Genomic DNA, 27121 nt, shown 5'->3' with positions numbered 1-27121 from the left:
ATTTCCGTTTCATCTGCCAAAAATAGGAAATCGTCAACGCCGAGTTATTTCTCTCTTCCCCATTTTCTCTCATTCACTTCTTTGCTTTTCGCTATAAGAAACTGTAACTTTACACGTGCAACATAAACAAGCAACAAATCAAATGGGCACAAACAATCCGGTGATTCATACTCAGAAAAATTTGCTGAATCTTGTGAGATTGTGTTTTTCGAGATGTACCGACGTTTCAAAGACGCAATTAGCTCGGAGCAAAGTAATAGTTCAAGGATTGGAAGAAAAAAATTAAACATTCGCTCGGATATTTTTCTATCCACGGATTATTTTCGTAATTTTCTATTTAGCTCGAGAAATAATTCTTTAGCTATTACATCGAAGTTTGCTGTGTAAGAAAGAAAAAAAGAAAAAAAAAAAAAAAATCTCGTGTTTAAGTTTCACTTCGTAAAACAAAACGAGTATTTTATAAAAAAAATTTGCCAAGTTTCAGAGATGATTTTTAGGATATGTCAAAAATTTACCGTCTGTATTATTTCGTTTACAAAGCCTTATACGATTTTTATTGTAATTTGCAAAGCGACATATCTTGGTAAAAATGTAAATTTCACGCTCAATCTCAAAATTGTCAAGTTGAATTGAGAGCCAGTGAATGTTGAAGAAAAAGTTAATGATAAAAAATTGTTGACCGAATCAGTTATAAAAAGCTATTCGTGATATAAGAAAAAAATAAAAAACACATTTTTCTTTGAATGTTTGAAAATATTTACAGTCGACCCAAATTCGATCGATGATAGAAAAATACTTATACGAGCCAAGAGAAAATGCAACGAGTAAAAATTAGCAAAGGTTAAATCGGTGCTCGCAGATTTGATGGCTGCATTATATATATATCGTTGAAGTAGGTCAAATGGGAAAAAAAGTCTTTCAAATTGCAGGCCGAAAGTAGCAGCGGACAGCAGCTGTTGTTCCAGTATGCAGATCACGAGCAGAGTTCTGGTGGAGGGAGAAAAATTAAAGAAAGACCAGAATAAGAACACAGATTCTCTGCGGGCCGGTAGTTGCGTGCTTTTGGCATTTCGACTTGATCCCTGAAAGCGCGCGGAGCTTTCGTATATAGCTCCGTTTCACCCATTGTCGGGCTTTAAAGCTCGTTTAAAACAGTAATCGAAAGTAAAGAGGTTGTTATTGTTCATTTGCTATAATTACGTGGCCATGCGTATCGATTTTCTTTTATTTTTTTCGTGTGAATAGGTAAGATGAGAATTTGTCCACGGTTTTGAAAAGCTGCTTCAGGCTCCAGATTAACGCGAAAGATTTTTTGCAATGTCAATTTTCGCATTCAAATTCATATTGCTTTGCTAAATTTCATATAACCGAGTCACACAATGCTTACTTACGTCTTCATTTTCTAAAGCTTGTTGCATTTTCATTTTTCTCTATCGTACTTCTGCTTTCAATTGGCTAAAATGTCTGACCACGACGAATGATCTACACTGATCACAACGACTATGCGATATGATGTTCGTTGATCGGTGAAACGCGGTCGGCAATCAAGTTAATCATTTTCCGACTCTGATCGATTTGATCACGATCATCAGGATCGATAAGCGATCAAGTACTATTGTAAAATTTAAGTAAGTAAAATTTGAAACCTACACAAATTTCAATTTATCACACCCGAATAAATAATCAATAATTATATCAATTTTCTGTAAGTCATGCCATTCATAATTTTTCTTTTCACTTTAGTATCCCGATCAATCGTGAAACGATTGCATTTCAAATCATGAAAATTTATTACAGTTCGCATGATGTAGAAAACTCACGAGAAAGGAAATTAATCATGAGCGGTGATAATTATTTAACAAACGATATCGAAAATAATGAAATTATTCTATTGTAACTAAAAAACAAATATTTATAATTTGAATCAGAGTGTTTCGATTTCAATATTTCAGAAAGAAATCGCATCAACCGAATGAACTTTAAGTTCCACCGATTTTTCAATCTTTTTTTTAACTTTATTTTGCTTGGATAATTTTTTAACTCGATCTGACAACAAACGATTAAAATTACACCCAGATTTCTACCCAATAATAAAATTTCCCATCAAATCTTGAAGTCAAATACAGAAACAAAAAAGTTAAAAACTCATTCGTCAGGCTGAACGCCTACGAAGATCGAAATCGCATTTCGCATTCTATTGGAAATATCTTTACCTCCTGACCGGAAGTAACTCCCCCTTTTCGTCTAGTTTCAATTCCGCCCCCGCAGTCTGAAACTAAAACGTACGTTATAGTCCTCATTTTGTCTAGCATCGAGTCGTTTGTACAGACTAAACAAAAGTAAATCCTCTTTGCGCTGCCAGCTGTTTCACAAAATTTTATAACCCAGCTTCTGTTTATTTTAAAAACTCTACATCGTTTCGCAGACGTTTTCTTTCACACACGCAGCAATCGGACAGGCGAGATTTCTCTCAATATTTCTCTTCTCGACGATTTTCACCGCCTTTTTTTTTATTGCTTTTCCGAAAACAAGACTCGCAATTTAAAAAAAAAAAAATCCGCAAAGAATTTTACCGATAATTCGCACAATTAATCGAATCTACAATTTCGGAAGATTCGTTTATGGTCATTTGATTCAATGAAATTAGGAATTAACTAATTACTGATGAATTCTCTTGATGAATTATACGAAAAGACGACAATGTTGAATTGAAATCGAGTCGAATGAAGTAAATTTACGATGTTAATATGGATGTAAAAAAGAAAAACAGAAAACGCAAATTCGATGAATTCGCAAGCAGATTGTTAATCATACTTCAAAAATTTCGCTTCGCGGTTTACAGAACGACGATTCAAAAATTAATTCATCGCAGATAACTTTGATTAATTAATGCAATCGGCTCAAATTCAGTGTGTAATCAGATTCGGAATGAAAAGTCATTAACGAATCAAATTATTTGTTTCTACGATAAGCTGTTCAATATTTATATATAAAAAAAAAAAAGAATCGCATTGTTAATAAATCCAAAAAGATCAGAAATAGCTTCGAGTAAATAATGTAATCGGCTCAAATTGATTGTACAGTCAGATTTGGAACACACACTCGTTAAAAAATCACATTCTTTCTTTCCATGATGAACTATTTAATATTTATATATAAAAAAAAAAAAAAAAAAAAAAAGAATCGTAGTGCTGAGAAATCCAAAAAGACACGCGTGTCCTATTTGTTCGTAATTTTTATATTAAATTTATTTCTCTCGACGTGATGACATTAAAATTGACACCGATGATTTCGCTTATATTAAGGCTAGACCGGAATTGACAAAGCTGAGAAAGTGTGACCATGGCAGCGGAATTGGGTTGGCTTGAGCCGCGACGTCGAGACGCAGTTGGTATAAATATACCTTTCAGGGTCAAAGTACGTCTCGAGATTCCTCTTTCTGACATCCGTGTGAAACGCATCGGCTTATTACGCGCAAACTGCGAAATTTAATACGTATGAAATATTTGTTAAATAATTTTTCGAGGTCTGATTTGATTCGAGAAATAAGAGATGAGAAATGATAACGAACCTTGTGCTCGTTTCACTTCCGCTGTTCACGTTATTTTTAATTAGTTACACCGAGAGAAGTTACTCGAGTTGAAATAAAATTCTTTGAATATCATTGACTGAGCTCTGTTCATTGAATTTCAGGCGTCATCCATTCTCATTTTGTTTTTTTTTTTTTTTTAAATCATTTTCCCATTCTTTCTAACTTACATTTCTATTCTCTCTTCTTTTTGTTTCGACCGAAAATCCACTCACTGTTCGTTAGAATCGTCTTATCAATTTCAATTCCATTTGACGAACGGTTATTATTTATTCATTGACAGAGTCCCTACGCTAATACCTACATGGAGCCTTTTTTCTTCCAAACCTCAATAAATGAGGATTCAAAAAAAAAAATTATTTATTGATCGCCCAATGTCATAGAAAACCAAACTAATCTTTTACGTGAATTTTTATTTCTCTACGATATGTGAAGCCGTTGGTAGTAAAAATTGCATGAAAGTTTGTCAGATTATCTGATTGATTCTGTTATAATAATAATTATAAATTGAATTTCCTATATTTCTAGACACACAGTAACCGATTTTGCATTCAATTAACCCAGGCAATTCTTAGTGACTAACTTTTATATCAAGTGCAGTTGTATCGGTGATACAGTTTCACGATTTTCAATTTTCATTCTTGCCTCGATATAATTTTCTTATAGTTATCACGCAGAATATTAATTTTCAGATAACCCCGATGATCTTAAAATGCTGATGAAGTTGATACTGATGGCATTATTGCCATCGGGTATTTTCGGGTTTGGAAAAACCGTTAAAATCGGTAAGCGAATGATTCTTCTTCTCTCTCAGCCGTCTTATTTCTACCTCAATACTCACACGAGCCTTTCCTTGACTTTCTAACTTTCGAAAAGTCACTTTGAACGCGTGCTGCCATAAAAGTGCAATTAGCGTGCCGTATTAATGTTCACTGAAATACTTAGTCAAAAGAATAATTGATTGCAAGAATACGTATTTTTCAAAATCACTTGATTGATACGGCTAAATTGTCGCTACCGAATGTTTAAATAATACGCAATCGCAAGTAAATTATACTTGTTTGTAAGCAAGTTTGATTTTTTTCCGCGATAAGAACGGACTTCATTGAATTCGTGATGCGAGGGTCAATATCTTTGGATAAAATTTTAATCAACTACACAAATTGCTTGACTTAATTGAAAGAATGAAAAATTATTAGAAGACAATTCTTCTCTAGGTGGATTGTTCGAGGAGGATGATTTAAGAGCCGCCGCGTTTAGGGTCTCCGTAGAGATGATGAACAATCAAAGACACGGACATTCCGAGCTGCCAAAACAGTTCATCGATACGCAGATAATTACCGTTAATAACGATTCCTATGACGTGTCGCAATGCGGTGAGAAATTTTAAATAAATTAGAATCATGAAACTTGTTGCCTACAACCTCAACAAGCGGCTCAATGGTCTAGGGGTATGATTCTCGCTTTGGGTGCGAGAGGTCCCGGGTTCAAATCCCGGTTGAGCCCACTATTTTTTTTTTTTTTACGAGTTTTTTTTTGCTTCTAGTGTAATTTCGTATCGAATATCTTGTGCATTGAAAAATTTTTACATATCAAATCAACATGGTTGGTCAATTTTTACCTCTGTCGTCATCATTATGCAGTCGAACATTTCCCTGGATTTTCAATGACTGCAGACTAGGATATTAATTTTCGAGACGGAGATGTAGAACGCAATTATACGACAAACTTAATGACAAAAAGAATTGATTTTCAGTCTGTGGCCTTGCTGACGATGGAGTGGTGGCAATTTTTGGTCCGGGTCACAAGATTACCGCAAGGCAAGTGCAGAGCATGTGCGACACGATGGAGATTCCTCACATTGAAGCGAGGTGGGATTCTCGACAGATACGGGGAAACGGACTGCTCAACATGTATCCGTATTCGTATACTTTGTCCAAGGTAAGCTTTCCGAGCTTTCGAAAGCGCGAGTAAACGGATTCCACGAAGTCTGATCTCGTTTTATCCGATTTTTCCTTCGAGCGGAAAAGCTTTTATTTAATTACAAATTTTTTTTAATGTTGAAGATTTCATTTGTGCTACTTTAATTTTGACGAAATTTTGCGGTTTCATTTCGGAACGAGAAATCTTAACGAAGAAAAGGCAGAGAAGAGAGAGAGAGGAGGAGGAGAATAACGATTGAAAACGAATTCTCAACAGATTATACGTTTAAGGCGATGAGTAGCGATGGTTTGATAGCAAAAGCGTACGCATTCGATTGCTGATCGTAATTCAGTTTCAAACGTATCGCGAAGCTTGAACTGTTGTAGTTCGTGGGATGCGGACGTTTGACTACGCGCGTGAAACCTTTCATTACCGTGTGTAAATCGTGTCCGTATTCGACGCATGAAAGTTACACAAAATAAAAATCGGCGGTGATAAAAACGTAGTTAAGTTACCATGGACGCCTCTTCGTATTTGAGATCTCCAGACCCAAATATTATGAAGTCGGCTTTGATCCCGTGTGATTTATCACCCTGTTTCACTGTTGAGAATGTTTGAATCCTGTCAAGAGTTAATGTTTCTACGTCAAACGAATCTTTTTCGTTGCTGCAGAAGCTATATTTCAGTAGAATTGTTGATCATCAATTTATAGAAAAATGTTATAAGAAGTGAAATTGAACAGGCATACATTCGCAAAAGTGACGATAAAAACCATTTCATTCGAAGACGTCTCCACAGATATACCTGCAGCTTGCTGAGGATTTTGAGTGGAAGACATTTACGATACTCTACGAAAGCACCGAGAACCTGATTCGGATGCACGATCTTCTGAAGAGATGGGATCGCCGGGGGCACACAGTTACCGTGAGACAGTTATCCGAAGGACCGAATTACAGGTGTGAATTCAATGCTCAAAATACTCGATTGAACTACTTCTCAAAGTTTCCGAAAGACAAAAAAAGAGATCAATTGATGCGGATTTTGCTTTAGAACTGAAATAATTTCAAACTTTCAGTGCCCGACCTACGTCTGTCAGCCAAATTCGCTATCAGATAAGAAACCCTGGTGGTGATACTTTTTTGATCGTTATTATAAAGAAACCGTTTTTCCACAGGCATGTTCTAAGAATGATCAAAACGTCTGGAGACCCGAACATAGTATTGGATTGTTCAATTGATATACTGGCGGAAGTTTTGAAGCAAGCTCAACAAGTTGGTTTGATGACGGACAAGCACAGCTACATTATCGCGTCTTTGGTAAATTATAAAAAAATCCATAAGCCGTAGAAAAAATTTTTTATCCGCATTGTCTTTCAGGACTTGACGAGCATCGATCTTGAGCCCTACCAATACGGTGGAACAAATTTGACCGGGTTACGTTTGATAGACCCCGATGATCCATTGGTCATCGAGACCTTTCAGAAAAACGCACTGGAATGGGGTGTGGAAAGTCCATCCCAGATTACGGTAGAGGCAGCTCTGATTTACGACGGTGTCCAAGTGTTCGGAAGGGCCCTGAGAGAACTGGACGACACCGTTGTGGCTGACGCGAAATCTTCTTTATGTCACAACGTCACTAGCTGGGAACACGGATCTAGTCTGATGAACATCATGAGATCGGTGAGGAAATGTGTTCTTTCTTTCCCTGAAATAATGAGGTACGGTCTCTTCTAGAGATTCGATGGAGAACTATTGTTCAGAAAACTGAATCACAGAAAATTTAGGATATAATGAATGGTGAAAACAAGAAACTCGTAGCCGGAAGACTTGATGGTTGAACACGGGGTTTACTTCCAGATCGAGACTGCGGGATTAACTGGGCTGATAAAGTTCGACTCGTCTGGTTACCGTAGCAACTTTCATCTTGACGTGGTGAGTCTGGAATCAGATGGCATGAGAAAGATTGGATCGTGGAACAAGACGGAAGGGATGAGTTACATTCCGAAGCCACTGCTGCCAGAGCAGATAATCGAGATCAGTCTCCGCAACAAAACGTTCCTCGTCCTCATAGCGATAGTAGGTGCCTTGAGCATGGTGATCCATTGACCGAATGAATGTTAGATTCGATGACCAATTGATCAATTTGCCCTAGACTCCCCCTTACGGAATGCTTAAGGAGTCGCCGAAGAAGGAAGTTGGGAACGAAATGTACGAGGGTTTTGGAATAGACATAATTCACGAGCTTTCTAAACTTCTGGGCTTCAAATACATTTTTGAGGTCCAAGAAGACAACGTTTATGGTTCGAAGAATTCTCAAACTGGAGAATGGAATGGCATGATAAAGAAGATCATGGAAGACGTTAGTTTGTTGACAAAATATTGACCAGGCGATATAAAGAGCTTGCGAAACTGAAATACCATATTGTTATCTGTCTCAGAAAGCGGACTTGGCTATCACTGATCTCACAATCACGGCCGATCGTCAAGAAGCCGTAGACTTCACGATGCCTTTCATGAACTTGGGTAATAACAAAGTTTTCCCTTCATTTGCATCCAATTTCTTCTCGGTTCTAGAGAATAAATCCACGTTCCAAAGGTTCCTTAATCAGTAGAACTAGATTTTAGAACACTGTTCAGTCACAAAATTTTCCAATTTGTTTCTCAATTTGGAAACCATTATCTGTTGGTCTGTCTGAATTAGTCAGGGTACAGCAAGAAATAAACGTCCTCGCAAACTATTACCGAAAATATAGTTGGTAACGATTGAAACTGCAAGGTCTTCACCTTGTATTGGGAATGCATGAACTTCGAGACGAAACCATGAAGGGATCATCTATGGGTGTTGTAAATCAAGAATGTAGGGAGCGTATATAAGTATCGGAGCTTAGTCGCGAAGCTCCTTCTTCTCCTAGATGTGAATGTGTCACTGATGGCAAAGGCTTGTCCTCACAGGGATCAGCATTCTATTCAGGAAACCAACGCCCATCGGATCCAGCCTCTTTTCGTTCTTGATGCCATTCTCGAACGAAGTTTGGATGTACCTGCTGGGCACGTACCTTGTCGTCTCCCTGCTTTTCTTCGTCGCCGGTCGCTTGTGTCCGGCTGAATGGAACAATCCCTATCCCTGCATCGAGGAACCCGAGGAACTGGAGAACCAGTTCAGTCTGAAGAACGCCTTCTGGTTCACCATCGGTGCCATCATGCAGCAAGGGTCAGAAATCGCTCCAATGTAAGTCGGGGTGGAAGTTGAGAATTTTTTTACCATATCCAGTAAAGTGCGCACTGATGTTCCGTCGTGGGTTCTTTCGTTCGCTGAATGGTTCCCGACCATTTCTGGATGAACTGAAAATCAGGAAATCGATCGGTCGTTATTTAATGTCTTACCATTTTCAGAGGCATTTCGACGCGCATGATGGCCGGTTTTTGGTGGTTCTTCACACTGATCATAGTCTCCTCTTACACTGCTAATTTGGCGGTATTTTTGGTCGTTGAATCGAAGCAAACCCTTATCAAGAACGCCGGCGATTTGCTCAACAATTCACATGGTATCAAATACGGAGCAAAAGTGAGTGGCTCTACCATAGATTTCTTTAAGGTGAGTCGTTTTCAGAAGACTTTTCGTAAAAAGCACAAACTTTTGCCGTTATGGAGAAGTGTAGGTATTATAGATGTGTAAGGTGAAACTATTGATGAAGAAAATTCATGACTGATGAACTAGAAGGCTGACTTTTGAAGTGACGTTTTAAACGTTCGAACTTACTTGGATTTTCTCTTTTTATTGTTGGATTTTGCCATCTTGCTATCTCAACAAATCTCAGTGTACATCCCTTCAGTTGGTTCTCTGTTTTCCTACTCATTTCTGGACACACGTTTCTCATAGTAAATCGCTTTCTCAAAAACAGGCCTCGACAGATCCGATTTACTCCGCATTGAACGATTACATGCAAAAAAATAAGAAAGAAGTAATGCCAGCCACGAATGATGCGGGTGTGCAGAAAGTTATGCATGAAAAGTACGCCTTCTTCATGGAGTCGTCAACGATCAAGTACGAAGCGGAAAGAAAGTGCAACCTTACCCAGGTCAATGGTCTACTCGATGCAAAAGGCTACGGTATCGCAATGAAGAAGAGTAAGTCCAACTTTCGGTAAATTTTTTTGACCTTTCCTATCTTCCTTTGCGGTGTATTATGACAAGCTTTTTCTTTCACATTTTTCTATTTCCGAAAGAAATAGTATACCCACAACCAATAGCTCAGATAAAACGCACATTGACTCTTGATACAACGAATTTTGTGATGTCTATCCTCCAAATCACTTGCGCTATGACGAAAGAGTTTCAACACATCGGTAGAACAATTTCGGGAAAACGTTTCTGACTTTCTGATATCTGCTGTGAATAATACTACGATAATCGTAACATAAAAAGGGAAACATGTATTATTTTCTTACTGTACCTTGGACCCAGAACTTCATTAAATCAAATACTTGATTTCAGATTCGCCGTACCGGAACGCTCTCAGCACTGGCATATTGAAACTCCAAGAAACGGGGGTCCTGAAGGATTTAGAAGACAAATGGTGGAAGCAGAAAGGAGGAGGTGGTGCGTGCGATGTAAGGATATTGAAAAGCTGAAAACAGCATTTTTTCACTAGCATCAATCGTAAGACAGGTGGATCATTCGTACAGTGAGGGGAAGAGAAAGAACAGTTCAAAAAAAAGTTCCCGAAATGTTGCGTCTGCCAATTATGCTGAACATGAACGAATCTACATGATTACTAATCGAACTCTGGAAATCTCTGTGCTAAACAATATAAGCCTAACGATATAAGAATCGGATGAAGAACTTCCGCGTTTGAATATTTTGAACGTTTGCATTGAGAAATCACTGCTCCAATAACGTTGTTAACACATTTCAGCTTCAATCGTTCGAATATGCTTGGAATCAGTACTAATTGTAAATAGGTATAGTAAGGATGTTGATAAAGATTAGTCCTCGCCTCATAGAAGACAATAGATGCGTTAAACTCAAACAATTCTCCATTTGACAATGGTGGAACATAAAATGAAAACTCATGACGAAATACTTTTTTATCAGACCACTTCTCTGACCAACGTTGAACAGTACTTTCGTCGTAAATACAGAGAAGCATTGGGAATCCGGAAACATTTGAATGACATCAATAAGGATAAACGATATCAAACTCATCCAATTTAGAACCCCATCCTTCCGGCTTTTGGATTGATTTTTCAGTCAATCAAAACGGCATCCGATTTGTTACATACATCAAACTAAAACGCAACACACGAGTGTCTCTAGCTCAGGATAAATAGGAACGCCCTGTATGGGAACAACCAGTATCAGGTTGAGTCTCACCCTGATGAAGTGAACTGCAATGTTTACGAAACGTCGGCAACAAACCGTTTCCAATCCCGGAAGCCAAGTCACATTCAGTAAGAATGTTGTTCCATTCGTGTTCACTGTTATTAGCGCAAATAACATGAACGGAGATTTTACAAACAGTGTCTTCTCTTCTCATAACTTATGATAAAAACAGTCATATCCATTCGTCCTCGACTATAACTGACAAAGTCTCGAGGAAAACATCTAACAGGGAGGCAGGAAAATGTCGAACAACTCGAGTAACGATATTCAATGTCTAAATCCATTCAATGTCCACAGGAAAAGGCGGGGGGATCCTCGGATGGTGAGGCTTTGGGTGTGCCTAATGTGGGAGGCGTTTTCCTCGTTCTGGCAGTCGGCGTGGTTTTATCTGGCGTCTATACGGTTTGCGAACTGCTTTGGGTGGCGGGCTGCACTTCGATAAAAGAGAATGTGAGAGGGCTTCAAATTCTTCCATTCCAATGGTGCTCCGGTTCCTCTTCCGGTTTTTCCAATTCGATAACTGACCTCCACCCTCGTCATATTCCCTTGTCCAGGTTTCCTTCGTGGATGAGATCAAGGATGAGCTGAAGTTCGTCGTGAAGTGCAGCGCCACGACTAAACCGGTTAGACGAAGGAAGGCTGGCTCGCGTTCTAATTGGAGCCACGGAGAAGATAGCAATGGAGCCAGCACTCCGCCCTACGGCTTCATGCCCACTGTTATCACTACTTCAGCGGATGACGATTAGCGCGATAAACGCACGGTGAACAAGTATTCATACATACGCATGAAAACACTCGTTTTGGTCTTTGGTCTCCATTAAACGCCTCTGAATTCTCATCGAATTAAGAGACTGAGTGACTGGCGCCAATCGAGTCGATGATTCGCGATTTTTTAAACAATCGTATTATTTTTAGTTATTTTTTTTTTTTTTTTCATTACTTGCAGAATACATGGCAGATGAACTGCGGGATTACTGTGACTTTACTTGACGAGTCCAAGCTGGGTTATCATCTCGACATTGGAAATCTATATCGCGTTGGAGTTGATCCGTGGATTAAGATACGTTGTAACGATAGTCGAAACAAAAAATTAATCACTGGAATGTTCAGAAAATTTGGTTGAAGATTAGAAGCCTCGAAATTTTTTTTTTTTTTTTTGTCTTTTTGTTACGTACGGATAAGAAACTTCTCACCAACATTTCGCTCAATCAACTTCAGCGTAATTTTTTTAAAACTTATGTTATATAATCCTATTTCTATCGCGCTCATTCTTTTTACTAAAACTCACTTCTAATGCATTCGACATATCTTAACACCTTCGAAAAATTACATCACAGCTGGTTACTGTTTGATTAATGAACACTGACGATGAATAGATCGTGTAATAATTGGGTATTTGGAATATCGGTAGCTCGATGTGATGCAAGCTTTTTTCAATTCTCTAAAAAAAATAAGTGAAAACTTCAGTAATGGTTTGTTATTATAATCTGTACGATCATGTTTGTGTAATTATGATTGTCAGTTACAGCTTCACAGAAGCATACACGACAATTAGTATCGGGTGAATGTCATATTTATTAAACGCCATACTGAAATAGCTTCTAATGAAATTCATTTTCGGCTTTGAAGCTCGTTTCTCATTATTTTTCCACTTACTCCACGATATTTTCAACTCTCCGAAACTAGGTTATCTGAGTTTAGTTACCGGCCCCATGACTAACAAGTAGGCAATAGTTATAACGATAGTTGTCTCTGTTTTTAATACTTCGAACCAAATGAAATGAAACATGCTTCCAAATTTTCTTTCACAACTTATACATGTCGGATAATGCTATGAATTTCCACAGGATTGCACTTTTTTCGTACAAGATGCTCGATACCTGAAAGTACAAGATAATGTAGTTCGCACTGTAAAAAGGAGAAAAAATTTCAATCGAATTTCGATTCCAAACTGAGGAGTTGATGATGATTCGTTTCAATATACCAGTGCAAAAAAAGTGAAAAATTCTGTCAGAGGTCGGACGACCTTTGCCCTAAATTTACATTTGCGCAGTGACAAAACAATGCTTGAAGTTGCCTGCGAGAAGGCGCATCGAGGCCACCGCTCGACATCGATAATGTAGCTTTCTACGTTATTGGTAAATCAGATTTTTTTCAGAAGCCTTAGGAATCGGACGTAGGGCCAGGAAAAAAAATTGCAAAACCGGGCGTTGTTAGAAAGTAATAAAAATTGGATTTAATTTTCCAAAATAAATCTGTCACCGACTTTAAAAATAGGTGAAAACTGCAGATTGAAATCAAGAAAATTTAGTCATTAGTAACTTTGAAAGGATTCCATTCTTATTCTTTGTTTCGTAATTTTTTTTTTTCTTTAACCAAGTGAAATGAAATAATTGAATGATTTCAATTCGACAGAAGTTTTTCACAAATAAAGGCATTCCGTAATCAAAGGTGACAACGCGATGTCAAACCGGTGATATCCAGACGCTACACGTTATAAATGGGTTGCAGAAGTCGCAGAATAAAATAGTTCATCACCTTGCACACGGGTTGCAATTGACCGAAGGAATTTCTGCTGCACGTGACAAAAATAGCAACGAGTTTCCTCTCTCTCTCTCTCCTCTTCTCTCTCCTCTCTCTCTCTCTACCTCTATTGCGTTATAGACATAAATATATTCATCTATCCATCTATCTATCAATCTCTCTCTCTCTCTCTCTCGTCTCTCGTCTAGTTAATTAATTTAAAAAAAAATAGATTTGACGATGCGTTTTGTAGAAAATCGTCTCGCGGGAATACAATATTTTGTTTTAAGTAACAAGATTAATGAAATGATTGGTTCAAAATTGCAAATGTTCTCTTGTCATTATTTTATGTGATTTTTAATTCAGCATAAATTACAATCAGACTATAATTTTTTCAGTCACAAAAATTAAACAATCATTTATGAATCATCACGAAAAGATTTCATTGTGTATATTTGATTTCGCAATAGCAACAGAAATTACAGTATTGTAGTGCCAAAAATATTCCAAGACCTTAACTAAAACGTTACGCATTCTGTAGACTATAAAATCAACTCAACTCTTCGATTGGCTGAAAACAATGTTTGGTCGAATGTATATTAACCCTGAAACTTTGTTGCCAGGACAAAATTTTGGTCATGACGACCAAATTTTTTTCTCAATAAAAATACATTTTCTCATTTCGTTCTACTCACGAGCTGGGCTCGAACATATTTCTCTTTTCACAATAACGAAGAGTCTCTGCCAGTAACACATCAGCTACTTATTTTTACCTTCAATCTATCACTCAGTTCGTCTGATTGTGAGTTCCCGTATTGTCGCAAGCGATCTTATCCTACAGAAAATACCGTAATCAGATTTTACAAATCTGCACATTTCGCAAACAGTTCACTTCAGTCTTCAAAAATTAAAATTTCATCGAAATGTCTTATCTCTGGATTGCAGAGTGTCCTTAATCACGGAGCTACTTCCTTCGATTCTCGACTCTTGCTGTCTCTTTTAAAATGATCTGACTGAGGTACTAAATTTCAAGGGCATACATCTTATCAACTATTGTATACGATTCATATTCAAACCCCGGACGTCGAGCCGTGAGTTTCATCAGTATCAAAAAACGTGACATAAAATTTATTATTCTATATCGTTAGGTTTTCAAGAAAATTTTTGATGCGATCTTGAAAAGAATTTAGTGACGATCGTGCATCGAAGTTTTGTAGCGTAAGGTGAGATGAATTATTGACAAATGATGCAAAATTGCCTTATAAACAAAATTGATACATTCGAAAGTAAACAAAAAAAAAACATGCAGAATAAACAGAGTCTGAAAACATCTGACGAGATACGGGTTTGGGGTCACCGTACGACGAAGTAGGTTTGTAGGAAATATGTCTTTTGCGGGCTGAAAGTAGAATCGAGTCCATCTGTTGTCCCACGGAACGGATAAGGGGACTGAGGTGGAAAGGGAGGGGAAGTTCAAGAAGGGCCAGAATAAGAACGCAGAGTCTATGCGCGTCGGGAGCTGCGCACTTTTGGCATTTCTGCTCGATCTCTGGAAGCGCGCGGAGCCGTCGCGGCGTCGTCTAGATTCATTTTGCGCTAGGGAAGGGCTTGAAGCACGTTTTGCACACTCGCCAAAAGTCCGAAGGGTGTTATTGTTTACTCGATATACTTACGCATCCACGCAAATTGGTCCCCTTTACTCATTTCCGTGTGAATAGGTAAGACAGGAATTTGTCACGGTTTGAAAAAGCTTCGTCGAGCTTCCGTTTAACGCGCGAGATTTTTGGCGATGTGATTTATCGTTTTTTACATTAATCTTGTTTTGCTGAATTGTATTTAACCGAGTTGTGGAGAGCTTGCTTTTGTTTTTTTTTTTTAATTTTCAAACGCCTGCTGTGTTCTCATTTCAATATTTGCTTTGCAACCGTCTCCCCACGAAGAATGATTCCCGCTAATTTTAACCACTCTTAAATGACTATCGTTGCTCGGTGAAACAAGGCCAATAACTAAGTTAATATTTTTCCAACCCTGGCCGATTCAAGCTCGAAATTTAGTGTCGAATCATTTCTGAAAAGAGTTCATAAAGTTCATCCTTCTGACGCGTCCTAATTAATACTACGGAATTCGATCACCCGCCTTATAATTATTTTTCGAACCCAAGGAAATTCTTCGACTTGGCGTTATTTTGTTCTTCCTTTCTTTTCGTTCATGACCATTTTCGAAAGCGGAAGTCGTCGTTAGGCGCGGGCAATCAGGCAGCCGGCTTCGGCCTCCACTCGACTCTCGTATCGCGATCAGACGAACTGCGACTTCTTCTTTTAGAGCTTAAGCCGTGCAGCCATTCACCGGCAGCGATTCGCCGAGACGTTCGCCACTTGACCCAGATTAGTTACTCTGAACATGACTCGAGTTCTGTATCGCTGCTTTGTTATACGTGGATTTACAAATAATCAACTTCTTATCGCATTCCTGACTCCAGGCTTCGATGAGGAATCGATTTTTTCTCGGCATTGAATTCCGGTCCGATTCTGGTCGACCGCTGATCCAGACTCCGCTGCTTCTTGTAATCAACCGAACAGTTACCGACACCGCAGAAATTGTTTTGTAACAAAAAAATCCCGGAACAGTGTTCAGAATCGAGCGGCTGAGATCTAATTCATTTCCAGCTTTTTTTTTATCTGTTTGTATATTACAAGATGAAATTGATTTCAAAAACCTGCGGCTTTATCTGCAAAAATTATCGCAGAATTATTCTGTGATTTTCCAAGCACAACTTTGAGGCAAGGTAAAAAAATTCCATTGTCGAATTTCAATATTTATAATTCTAACAACTCAGCTCGGAGAAATTTCAATCATGCAATTTTGGGTTGTAAAATTTTTTGACGAATCAACCTTGTGGATTTGATGATGAATTAGTAATGATTTTCAGATTTTTGAATATTCGTATATCATGATTGTATTATTATTTCCTCCCAAGAACTCTTTTTCATCCATTCTGAACATTCAAAGTTCTAAAGATTTCTTTAATTCACCTTGAAAAAAAAGGTTCAACTTCCAATAAATCATAACTCGAAAATTGTGGATCGTAATAAAAAAAAGAACGATGTAAAAAAATATGGAGACCCCGACCGTTCACCACTAATTTAAAAAACTAATTAGCTGTATCGATTTTTTGAAAGTATATTTTTTTTTTCCTCTTCAAATACTACAGAATAATATTTTCGTTTATTTTTAAAAAATGTGTGTTAAGTTTGTTATGTCATTGAACTCATTCGAAAAGCCACATAAATAACGTTGTGTAAAAACATTTCGCAAAAGTAAAAACGTTGCGTACGTCAAATGAACCGATAACATCACAAATTTTGAATTATTCACGGTCTTATTTTGCGTTCGTAGCAAAAAGAAAAATTGGATCAAAAATTCTTTGTCCAGATATTGAAATAACGCTCCGAGTAATAACCAAGAAGACAGTTTTATTTTAGCGTCTTTCTTTTTTCTCCTTCATTACGAAAGAGGGTTTATTTTAGGACGACGCTCAACGACGTAAAACCGCGTGAATATAATCAATCGATCGTTAATTATGGGGATATTTAGGCGCGCGTGAAATGGGACGAGATCCAAAATCGAATTACATAGCGTAAAGTAGCGGTTCCGATGATTACGCAAAAGCGAAATTGTGTTGGCGTACGCACCGACGAGGTCAAGACGTCGCGGATATATAAATACACGTGTAAGAGTCGATTTTCGTCTCGGCCGAGTATTCTTTTCGAGACACGTGCGTAAAACGGTTAAAAAAAAATCGACGAATTAACGAATTTCCGTACTCCTGACGGGTGCGCTTGCAGCTTTTTTTCTTATCGCACTTACGAAGAGAATGAAAGAGTATATTTTACTCAAAAGTGCAGGAAAAAAGAAAGACTTCAGGTCTTTTTGTAAAATATACTTAGTAAAATGCCGAATTTAGTGTATAATCAGTGAAAACCGCTGTGTGCAAAGTCAAATCTTCTACATTTATGGTGAGAAATGTAATGGACATGAGTGTTTTTTTTTTTTTTCTTTTGTTCTTTTTGTCTCCGTGCTGTTTTTACTTCATTTTAGACGATAAGAAATTGAATTTTCAGCAAATTGACGAAGACATCGCGTAAGAAAATATAGAGAGCTTGTGAAACTTTGAGGAGTAAAACAATACTGATCCGGGTATTTTGTAAAACAACGACGAGTGATTTATATTCGGACTCGAGTTTCAATTAGCAAAGTAAACGTGAAATCCGTGCGAACAAATAATCAAGGCGTCAATCTGCATCAGCGTAAATATTGATGCAATGATCAAGCTGCCCACTTTTCATCCCAACGAAAGTCAATTCCACGTATCGTAATTTTCAGTCTCAAAAATTTCACAATTTTGAATTTTTCCGAGAATATCATCGAACAAAAGTTTGTTCCTTCGATTTTCATTTATGTTTTTTTTTTTTTAACTTTTGAACGTATATTTACACGTAGTTCATTAACGGCGTATTCACATTACTTTATTTATGTTTTCTTGGACAGTTCTTTTTTCAAAAATAAAATATAGCCACAGAAATATACTCAGGGATTTTCTAACAAATATTGAAGATTTCCGCCAAAACTTGTAAACTTGTGCATCACTGAAAGATTGCATGTGCTTAAGTATACGATGAAAATGAACCTCAAACTTCATCTACGATTTTATTTTCTAACCCACGTGTACAAAGGCAGTTGTTAATAAAATTCAACAAAAAATTTGTTGGATTGTCCGCGTGATTTTTTTGTAATAATAATGAAACAGTGCATGAAAATAAAATTTGTAAAGCAACTAACATCGGTAATTGTTAATCATTGATTTTGAAATCAACCGTAACAACAGTTTTACAAATCGAAAATTTTTCTCTCGATATAATTGTTTTGTAGTTACAGTACGAAACATTCATTTTCAGATCATCCCAATGATCTTAATATGCTCATCGAGTTGATATTGATGGTATTCTTGCCATCGGGAATTTTCGGATTCGGAAAAACGGTTATAGTAGGTAAGCTGATGATCGTTCGTCTCCGTTAGCACAGCGTCCAATTTCTTTTTATTTTTTTTTGTTTTTTTTTTTTTTTTTTTTTAAATCCAGCCTTGGCAAACGAAACAGTCAGTGATAAGAGATCATTGGTTTTGTGCATGTAAAAAAGTTCAATCTCCTGATTACATAATTTTCCGAGGTCAGTTGTGCGAGATGAATTTTTTAATTAAACACACGAATTTCTTTCGCTTGCTGGAATATTCAAAGCCAGATTATACGGATGAAAAATATTTCCAACGATTCTTCTCCAGGTGGATTATTCGAGGAGGATGATTTGACGGCAACTGCGTTTAGGTTGTCCAGCCGAGTGTTGAACGATGAAAGGCACGGAAATCCCGAGCTGCCAAACCAGTTTGTCGAGGCGCAGATAATCACCGTTAATAATGATCCCTATGACGTGTCACAATCAGGTGAGAGATTTTCCTATGAATGGAAAAAAAAAAAACAAATCAACATCTCGATTTTTCTCATCTTCATTGCGAGAGGTTACGAGTCCAAAAACCGGTTGGGCCAGATTTTTTGTTTATTTTTCAGTATGATTTGCTTCCATTTTTTCAGCTATTGTTTTAATTCTTTTAACATCAAGGTGACAAGACTTTTCGATACTTATACTTCGTTGTATTTATTTTCAAGTTGAACAGTTCACAGCAGGCTCGAATATGGCATTGAAAGTTGAATTTCAAGAGAAAAATACTGGATTCATAGATTGATTAGAATAAAGATGAAAGATAGGAAAAATTTTATAATATATTTTTGATTAGGAAGAAGTTAAGTGAAAACTTGGAACTACTTACGCTCGTTATTAACGAGTCAATCGATGGTGAGCAAGTATTTCCCCAATCATAAAACAAAGAGCTTTTTCAAATCGCTGTGCAATCTATTGCAAAGTTGTATTGAATTACGGTTGCGACAATCTGGAAGACTAATATTGTTAATTTCATTGAATCTCAACTGATTTATGTCAGAGAATACGAAAAGTTGAAGCTTCTGACAAATTACCGCGTGTCGTTATTGTCTAGTCGAATTGGCAGCTGAAAACTTTGTTCTACATTATTTTTCTTCTCGTTGTCCCGTATGATCTATATATAATTTGACGCAATTTTCAGTTTGTGCCTTGGCCAATACGGGGGTTGCAGCGATTTTCGGTCCAAGTAATAAAGTTACCGCCAGACACGTGCAGAGCATGTGCGACACGATGGAGATTCCTCACATTGAAGCGAGGTGGGATTCTCGACAGATACGGGGAAACGGACTGCTCAACATGTATCCGTATTCGTATACTTTGTCCAAGGTAAGCTTTCCGAGCTTTCGAAAGCGCGAGTAAACGGATTCCACGAGGTCTGATCCCGTTTTATCCGATTTTTCCTTCGAGCGGAAAAGCTTTTATTTAATTACAAATTTTTTTTAATGTTGAAGATTTCATTTGTCCTACTTTAATTTTGACGAAATTTTGCGGTTTTATTTCGGAACGAGAAATCTTAACGAAGAAAAGGCAGAGAAGAGAGAAAGGAGGAGGAGAATAACGATTGAAAACGAATTCTCAACAGATTATACGTTTAAGGCGATGAGTAGCGATGGTTTGATAGCAAAAGCGTACGCATTCGATTGCTGATCGTAATTCAGTTTCAAACGTATCGCGAAGTTTGAACTGTGTAGTTCATGGGATGCGGACGTTTGACTACGAGCGTGAAACGTTTCATTACCGTGTGTAAATCGTGTCCGTATTCGACGCATGAAAGTTGCACAAAACAAAAATCGGCGGTGATAAAAACGTAGTTAAGTTACCATGGAAGCCTCTTCGTATTTGAGATCTCCAGACCAAAATATTATGAAGTCGGCTTTGATCCCGTGTGATTTATCACCCTGTTTCACTGTTGAGACTGTTTGAATCCTTGTGTCAAGAGTTAATGTTTCTACGTCAAATGAATCTTTTTCGTTGCTGCAGAAGCTATGTTTCAGTAGAATTGTTATTCATGAATTTATAGAAGAATGTTATAAGAAGTGAAATTGAAGAGGCATACATTCCCAAAAGTGACGATACAAACCATTTCATTCGAATACGTCTCCACAGATATACCTGCAGCTTGCTGAGGATTTTGAGTGGAAGACATTTACGATACTCTACGAAAACACCGAGAACCTGATTCGGATGCACGATCTTCTGAAGAGATGGGATCGCCGGGGATACCCAGTGACTGTAAGGCAGTTGCCCGAAGGACCGAATTACAGGTGCGAGTTCGTTGTTCAAAATAGCCGATTGAAATATCTTCCAACGTTGTAAGCAGGACTAGAAGATAACGGCTTATTTGGAGGGTGCATTACAATTGACATAATGTCAAACTGTACATTCCTGACTGTACCATTCAGAAAAATTCACTGAAATATGAGAAAAACCAAATCTGATATTTTTTAAATCGTTACTAAAGTAACCGCTTTCCTGCAGGCAAGTTCTGAGAGAGGTCAAAATGTCTGGAGACCCGAACATAGTATTGGATTGCTCAATAGACATACTGTCAGAAGTTTTGAAGCAGGCTCAACAAGTTGGCTTGATGTCGGACAAGCACAGCTTCATAATCGCGTCGTTGGTAATATATAAAATAAATTTATAACCTGTAGAAAGAAAATTATCATTCGCCTTGTCTTTCAGGACTTGTCCACCATCAACCTCGAGCCCTACCAGCATGGTGGAACAAATTTGACGGGATTACGTTTGATAGATCCCGACGATCCCGTGGTCATCGACACCTTTGAGAAACACGCATCGGAATGGGGTGTGGAAGGTCCATCTCAGCTTACCGCAGAGGCGGCCCTAATTTACGACAGTGTCCAAGTTTTTGGAAGAGCCCTGAAACAGCTTGACGATGCCATTGTGGCTGACACGAAAACTTCCCTATGTCAAAACGTCGATAGCTGGGAGCACGGATCCAGTTTGATGAACATCATGAGATCGGTAAGAAACCGCAGTTTCTGCACATTTCTCGCAAGAATAAGGTTTGGTCTCTCGTCCAGCTTCAATTGAGAATCCCGGATTAGCGCGGAGATGCCCTGAGAGTTCAGAATACATCGAAAAGTGAAAACAAGAATCCTGTATGCGGAACACGGAGTGCTCGAACAAGTTGTTTACTTTCAGATCGAGTCGACAGGAATGACTGGGCTGATAAAGTTCGACTCGTCCGGCTACCGGAGCAACTTCAAACTGGACTTGGTACGCCTGGACCTAGACGGACTGCATAAGATCGGGACGTGGAACAAGACGCAAGGGATCAGTTACATCCCGAAACAGCCACTATTCGATCCGACGGCCGAGCTCAGTCTTCGTAACAAGACGTTCCTTGTCCTCATAGCCATAGTGGGTACCTTTAATACGGCGATACATCATCTGGATAGCCGTTGAGTTTGAAGACTGATTTGTCAAATTGCCCTAGACCCCGCCCTACGGAATGCTGAAGGAATCAGCGAGGGAGGAAATCGGAAATGAGAGGTTCGAGGGTTTTGGGATCGACATAATTCACGAGCTTTCTAAAATTCTGGGCTTCAAATACATCTTTGAGGTCCAAACCGACAACGTTTATGGTTCGAAGAATTCTCAAACTGGAGAATGGAATGGCATGATAAAGAAGATCATGGAAGACGTTAGTTTGTAGACAAAATATTGACCAGGCGATATAAAAAGCTTGCGAAACTGAAATACCATATTGTTATCTGTCTCAGAAAGCGGACCTGGCTATCACTGATCTCACAATCACGGCCGATCGTCAAGAAGCCGTAGACTTCACGATGCCTTTCATGAACTTGGGTAATAACGAAGTTTTCCCTTCATTTGCATCCAATTTATTATCGGTTCTAGAGAATAAATCCACGTTCCGAAGGTTCCTTAATCAGTAGAACTAGATTCTAGAACACTGTTCAGTCACAAAATTTTCCAATTTGTTTCTCAATTTGGAAACCATTATCTGTTGGTCTGTCTGAATTAGTCAGGGTACAGCAGGAAATAAACGTCCTTGCAAACTATTACCGAAAATATAGTTAGTAACGATTGAAACTGCAAGGTCTTCACCTTGTATTGGGAATGCATGAACTTCGAGACGAAACCATGAAGGGATCATCTATGGGTGTTGTAAATCAAGAATGTAGGGAGCGTATATAAGTATCGGAGCTTAGTCGCAAAGCTCCTTCTTCTCCTAGATGTGAATGTGTCACTGACGGCAAAGGCTTGTCCTCACAGGGATCAGCATTCTATTCAGGAAACCAACGCCCATGGGATCCAGCCTCTTTTCTTTCTTGATGCCATTCTCGAAGGAAGTTTGGATGTACCTGCTGGGCACGTACCTTGTCGTCTCCCTGCTTTTCTTCGTCGCCGGTCGCTTGTGTCCGGCTGAATGGAACAATCCCTATCCCTGCATCGAGGAACCCGAGGAACTGGAGAACCAGTTCAGTCTGAAGAACGCCTTCTGGTTCACCATCGGTGCCATCATGCAGCAAGGGTCAGAAATCGCTCCAATGTAAGTCGGGGTGGAAGTTGAGAATTTTTTACCATATCCAGTAAAGTGCGCACTGATGCTCCGTCGTCGGTTCTTTCGTTCGCTGAATGGTTCCCGACCATTTCTGGATGAATTGAAAATCAGCAATTCGATCGGTCGTTATTTAATGTCTTATCATTTTCAGAGGCATGTCGACTCGTATGATGGCCGGTTCCTGGTGGTTCTTCACGCTGATTATAGTCTCCTCTTACACTGCTAATTTGGCGGTATTTTTGGTTGTTGAATCGAAGCAAACCCTTATCAAGAACGCCGGTGATTTGCTCAACAATTCACATAGTATCAAATACGGAGCAAAAGTGAGTGGCTCTACCACAGATTTCTTCAAGGTGAGTCGCTTTCGGTCGATTTTTCATAAAAAGTACCAACTTTTGCTGTTATGGAGAAGTGCATGATATTGTAGATATGTAAGGTGAGCCTACTGATAAACAAAATTTTTGAGTGAGGAACTAGAAGGCTGACTTTTGAAGTGACGTTTTAAATGTCTGAGCTTACTTGGATTTTCTCTTTTTATCGTTGGATTTTGCCATCTTGCCATCCCAACAAATCTCAGTGTACATCCCTTCAGTTGGTTCTCTGTCTTCCTACTAATTTCTTGGCACATGTTTTTCATAGTAAATCGCTTTTTCAAAAACAGGCCACGACAGATCCGATTTACTCCGCATTGAACGATTACATGCAAAAAAATAAGAAAGAAGTAATGCCAAGCACGAATGATGCGGGTGTGCAGAAAGTTATGCATGAAAAGTACGCCTTCTTCATGGAATCGTCAACGATTCTTTACGAAGCTGAAAGGAAGTGCAATATCACCCAGATCAACGGTTTACTTGACGCAAAAGGCTACGGTATTGCAATGAAGAAAAGTAAGCTTAACTTTTGGTCATATCTGAGTCTGCTCGTACAATTTCTCACGATCTCTCAAGCGGTACCATTTCTTACGTTACTGTGTTTTAATTACCCAGTTCTCTCACATCCATCCAATGTCGGATGAAATAGCGCACCCTCAACCAATCGCTTAGGTAAACGGAATAGCAAACCCGTCCTTAACTCTTTAATCTACGATTTCTCTCATGTTCATACGTGTGCAGCAAATCATATCGGCTGTGTAGAGAGAGCTTCATAAAGTCTTCAGAAGAATTGTCCCATACATCTCCGATTCCCCAACATCAATTCCAAAGAATTCCACATCACAACTTCAAACGAAAAAACCTTGCACCTTTTGTAATAATCAACATCCCGTCTCTTCGCAAAAAAATTCTACTACATCAAGTAATTGGTTTCAGATTCACCGTACAGAAATTCCCTCAGCACTGGCATATTGAAACTCCAGGAAACGGGGGTCCTTAAGGAATTGGAGAATAAATGGTGGAAGCAGAAAAGAGGGGGCGGCGCGTGCGAAGTAAGATTGTTAAAAACCTGAAGAATGGGAACGTCAATTATATCATATCAATGATATTCAGTCTTTACTACAATCACTATGTCGCAAAGAAGATCTTGGTGCACTCAAAACATATTCTCTACTTCAAACGGCACGAAAAAGTTTTAAAAAAAAATAAAAAATTACGTTACGATCGTCACCGTTCAAATTGACCAAATTTTCACAGGAAAAGAGCGGAGGAACCTCAGATGCCGAACCTTTGGGTGTGGCTAACGTTGGAGGCGTTTTCCTCGTTCTGGCAGTCGGCGTGGCTTTGTCCTGCATCTACACAGCTTGCGAACTGCTTTGGGCAGTGGGTTGCACATCGATAAAAGAGAATGTGAGAGGGTTTCAAATTCTTTCATTCCAATCGTGCTCCGGTTCCTCTTCCGGTTTATGCCAATTCGATAACTGACCTCCACCCTCGTCATATTCCCTTGTCTAGGTTTCCTTTGTCGATGAGATCAAGGAGGAGCTGAAGTTCGTCGTGAAGTGCAGCGCCACGACTAAGCCGGTAAGACGAAGAAAGGCTAGCTCGCATTCTAATCAGAGCAACGGAGAAGACAGCAATGGAGCCAGCACTCCGCCTTACGGCTTTGTACCCACGGTCATCACTACTTCACCAGAAGAAAAGTAGCCACATGTTTGGTGATAATGCAAGCGGTAAATTCACGGTGAACAAGTATTCGTACATCCATTTTAGTCCTCGTTCAACCTCGCTGAGTCCTCATTAACCCTTTCAGTCACAGAAACCACCGTATCGGTATCAGTTTCTTTTTTCTTTCAGTCATTTTTTTTCTATTCCACACAAAACCATGAATTTTCATGTAATTTAAGGTAAAAAAAATCCTTCAACTTTGGAAAGGTTATAATTTTTTATAAATCCAAAGTTGTTTACAATTGTTATAATTAAACATATGGAAAAAAAGGTATTTTCGTGAATGTAATTCGCTAGCGAAGAAATTTGCTAAGAAACGTGTACTAAAAACGCTTGAAATTCATTGGTTGACAAACAGAGATCTCAGAATGGCCATTAGATTTATAAAATTCAATCTATAGGGGTAGTTTTCACCCTCCTTACAGTTGCATATAGATAGTATTGAGGGTTGCAAATATTCTCGGCCTAAGATCGTACCGTCTCAAAATAAGTATTCATATTAATCTCATTCGAGAACACTGTCTAAAACAATATTGATAATTCGCCCCGTTTTCACCCCATTTTTGGGGTTGTTTTTAGTTTGACAAATTTTTGACACGAGATTCGCATTCAGCGTTGAAAAATATATACATCGAAAGCGTATAACTACATTTCCGTATCAAAAAAAAAAAACTGAATTCCGTGACTGAAAGGGTTACATTCAAAGGGGAAATGGCCAGGTTTAATTAAGTCAACGACTGACTGAATTTGCAAACAATCTGAATACTTCTATTTCATATTGATTTTCTTTCAGGGTACTAGGCAGATGAACTGCGGGATTACCATGAATCCACTTGGAAAATCAAAACCGATCTATGATCGTACGATTACGCGGTAGATGTTGACCTTTGGATTTAAGAATAGAATGGGTAGACCTTTGGAAGAAAGAAATTTACCATTCAAATGTTGGAAAAAATCGACTGAAGATTGGAAGAATGAATTTCAAAGAAAATTATTAGATCGTTGATGATTTTAGAGAAATTGTATCACTGTTAATTTGTATTTTTTTTTTTTTTCTTGTTAACAACATCAATAGCCTACCATCCGTACTACTTCGAGGAATCATTGCTCGTTTTTTTGTCGATAAATTATATGATGCTCCAGAGAAGAATATCGAAACGTTATTAGTAAAATTCATTTAGTAATTAAGAACTATCTAATTTGCGAACGAAATGAGCCTTGATCATTTAATCTTTGATATACGATACGATCTTAGTAGTTCGAAGAAAAAGAAACGAAAAATAATTTTGGCCTTTTCAATACTTGTCAAGAAATGAAATTTCTTTCAACCAACTTAAAGCACATCAATTTTCCGTCAGTTGATGAACCCTAATTTTGTAATTTCTTTTGTCACACCAATTTTTTTATCAAAATATCATACCACAGCTATTTACTGTTCAATAGTCCCAAATAAACATTGAATACATCGATATATAATAATTAACGACGATATGAGGTAATATGTATACAGACAGTCCACTATAACGAGAGTTGGTTTCAATGTTCCGGAAGATATGTATAAAAGGAGTCTTATAGGTCTCTTTGGTACAATTCATGCATGCACGTTTAATGGAATAAAATTGTCAATTACAGTTTGTACAAAATAAATGACGAGCAGCTGCCTCCTAATGTAACGTTAAACGTCATCGGGTTAAGTGGATGTAACATTTGTATATTTTAAAATATATTTCAAGAAGTAAATAATATCGTATAAAATCTTTGGCCTCTTTCCGAATCTCACTGAATTGGGATTTCGTTCATTTTCAAGGTAACAAGTTCACGTTCATTGGCATGAATCGTTGGATCACTTATTACGACAGATTATGAGGGGTAATAAAACGTAAGCATCGGCAAGGTGTTTAAAATTTCCCCTCGTGAAAAGTTCGTAACTAACAACGTTGAAAGCATACCGGTTAGCGAGAGCGAAACGGAGCTTTTAATAACAAACCATAATTAATAATAGCGG

At 38.2% G+C, this 27121-nt stretch overlaps 2 protein-coding genes and 1 non-coding gene across 6 annotated transcripts; all 3 read left to right on the top strand.

Moving 5' to 3' along the window:
- Positions 1-1058: 1058 nt before the first annotated feature.
- On the top strand, positions 1059-12521 carry LOC124309367 (glutamate receptor ionotropic, kainate 2-like). 3 transcript variants are annotated; one of them, XM_046772971.1, is made up of 17 exons: positions 1059-1245; positions 4282-4374; positions 4807-4965; positions 5346-5530; positions 6311-6468; positions 6687-6828; positions 6889-7191; positions 7369-7587; positions 7664-7870; positions 7950-8034; positions 8464-8740; positions 8905-9106; positions 9414-9639; positions 10006-10121; positions 11191-11343; positions 11448-11654; positions 11840-12521. In XM_046772971.1, exons 2-16 carry the CDS (start codon positions 4302-4304, stop codon positions 11637-11639), a joined length of 2697 nt encoding a protein of 898 aa, XP_046628927.1. In that variant the 5' UTR covers positions 1059-1245; positions 4282-4301; the 3' UTR covers positions 11640-11654; positions 11840-12521. The 3 variants fall into 3 exon arrangements, with proteins under 3 accessions (XP_046628927.1, XP_046628929.1, XP_046628928.1); XM_046772972.1 differs by having other exon boundaries at positions 1063-1172; XM_046772973.1 differs by lacking the exon at positions 11840-12521 and having other exon boundaries at positions 10006-10130; positions 11198-11343; positions 11448-11589.
- Positions 5024-5095, top strand: Trnap-ugg (transfer RNA proline (anticodon UGG)). The gene has a single exon. It is a non-coding gene; the product is annotated as a tRNA-Pro (tRNA).
- Positions 12522-15007: 2486 nt separating the features above from the next.
- LOC124309368 (glutamate receptor ionotropic, kainate 2-like) lies at positions 15008-26856 on the top strand. 2 transcript variants are annotated; one of them, XM_046772974.1, is made up of 17 exons: positions 15008-15134; positions 18372-18464; positions 18755-18913; positions 19610-19794; positions 20575-20732; positions 20947-21088; positions 21151-21453; positions 21634-21852; positions 21929-22135; positions 22215-22299; positions 22729-23005; positions 23169-23370; positions 23679-23904; positions 24325-24440; positions 24646-24798; positions 24904-25121; positions 25910-26856. In XM_046772974.1, the coding sequence occupies exons 2-16, from the start codon at positions 18392-18394 to the stop codon at positions 25093-25095; spliced, it is 2697 nt and encodes an 898-aa protein (XP_046628930.1). In that variant the 5' UTR covers positions 15008-15134; positions 18372-18391; the 3' UTR covers positions 25096-25121; positions 25910-26856. The 2 variants fall into 2 exon arrangements, with proteins under 2 accessions (XP_046628930.1, XP_046628931.1); XM_046772975.1 differs by lacking the exon at positions 15008-15134 and adding an exon at positions 15358-16201.
- Positions 26857-27121: the final 265 nt, after the last annotated feature.

This window comes from Neodiprion virginianus, chromosome 7 (assembly GCF_021901495.1).
Source record: "Neodiprion virginianus isolate iyNeoVirg1 chromosome 7, iyNeoVirg1.1, whole genome shotgun sequence".
Taxonomy (NCBI): Eukaryota; Metazoa; Arthropoda; class Insecta; order Hymenoptera; family Diprionidae; genus Neodiprion; species Neodiprion virginianus.
The sequence above is the reverse complement of the archived record's forward strand: the minus strand, read 5'-3'. Positions and strand labels throughout refer to the sequence as shown.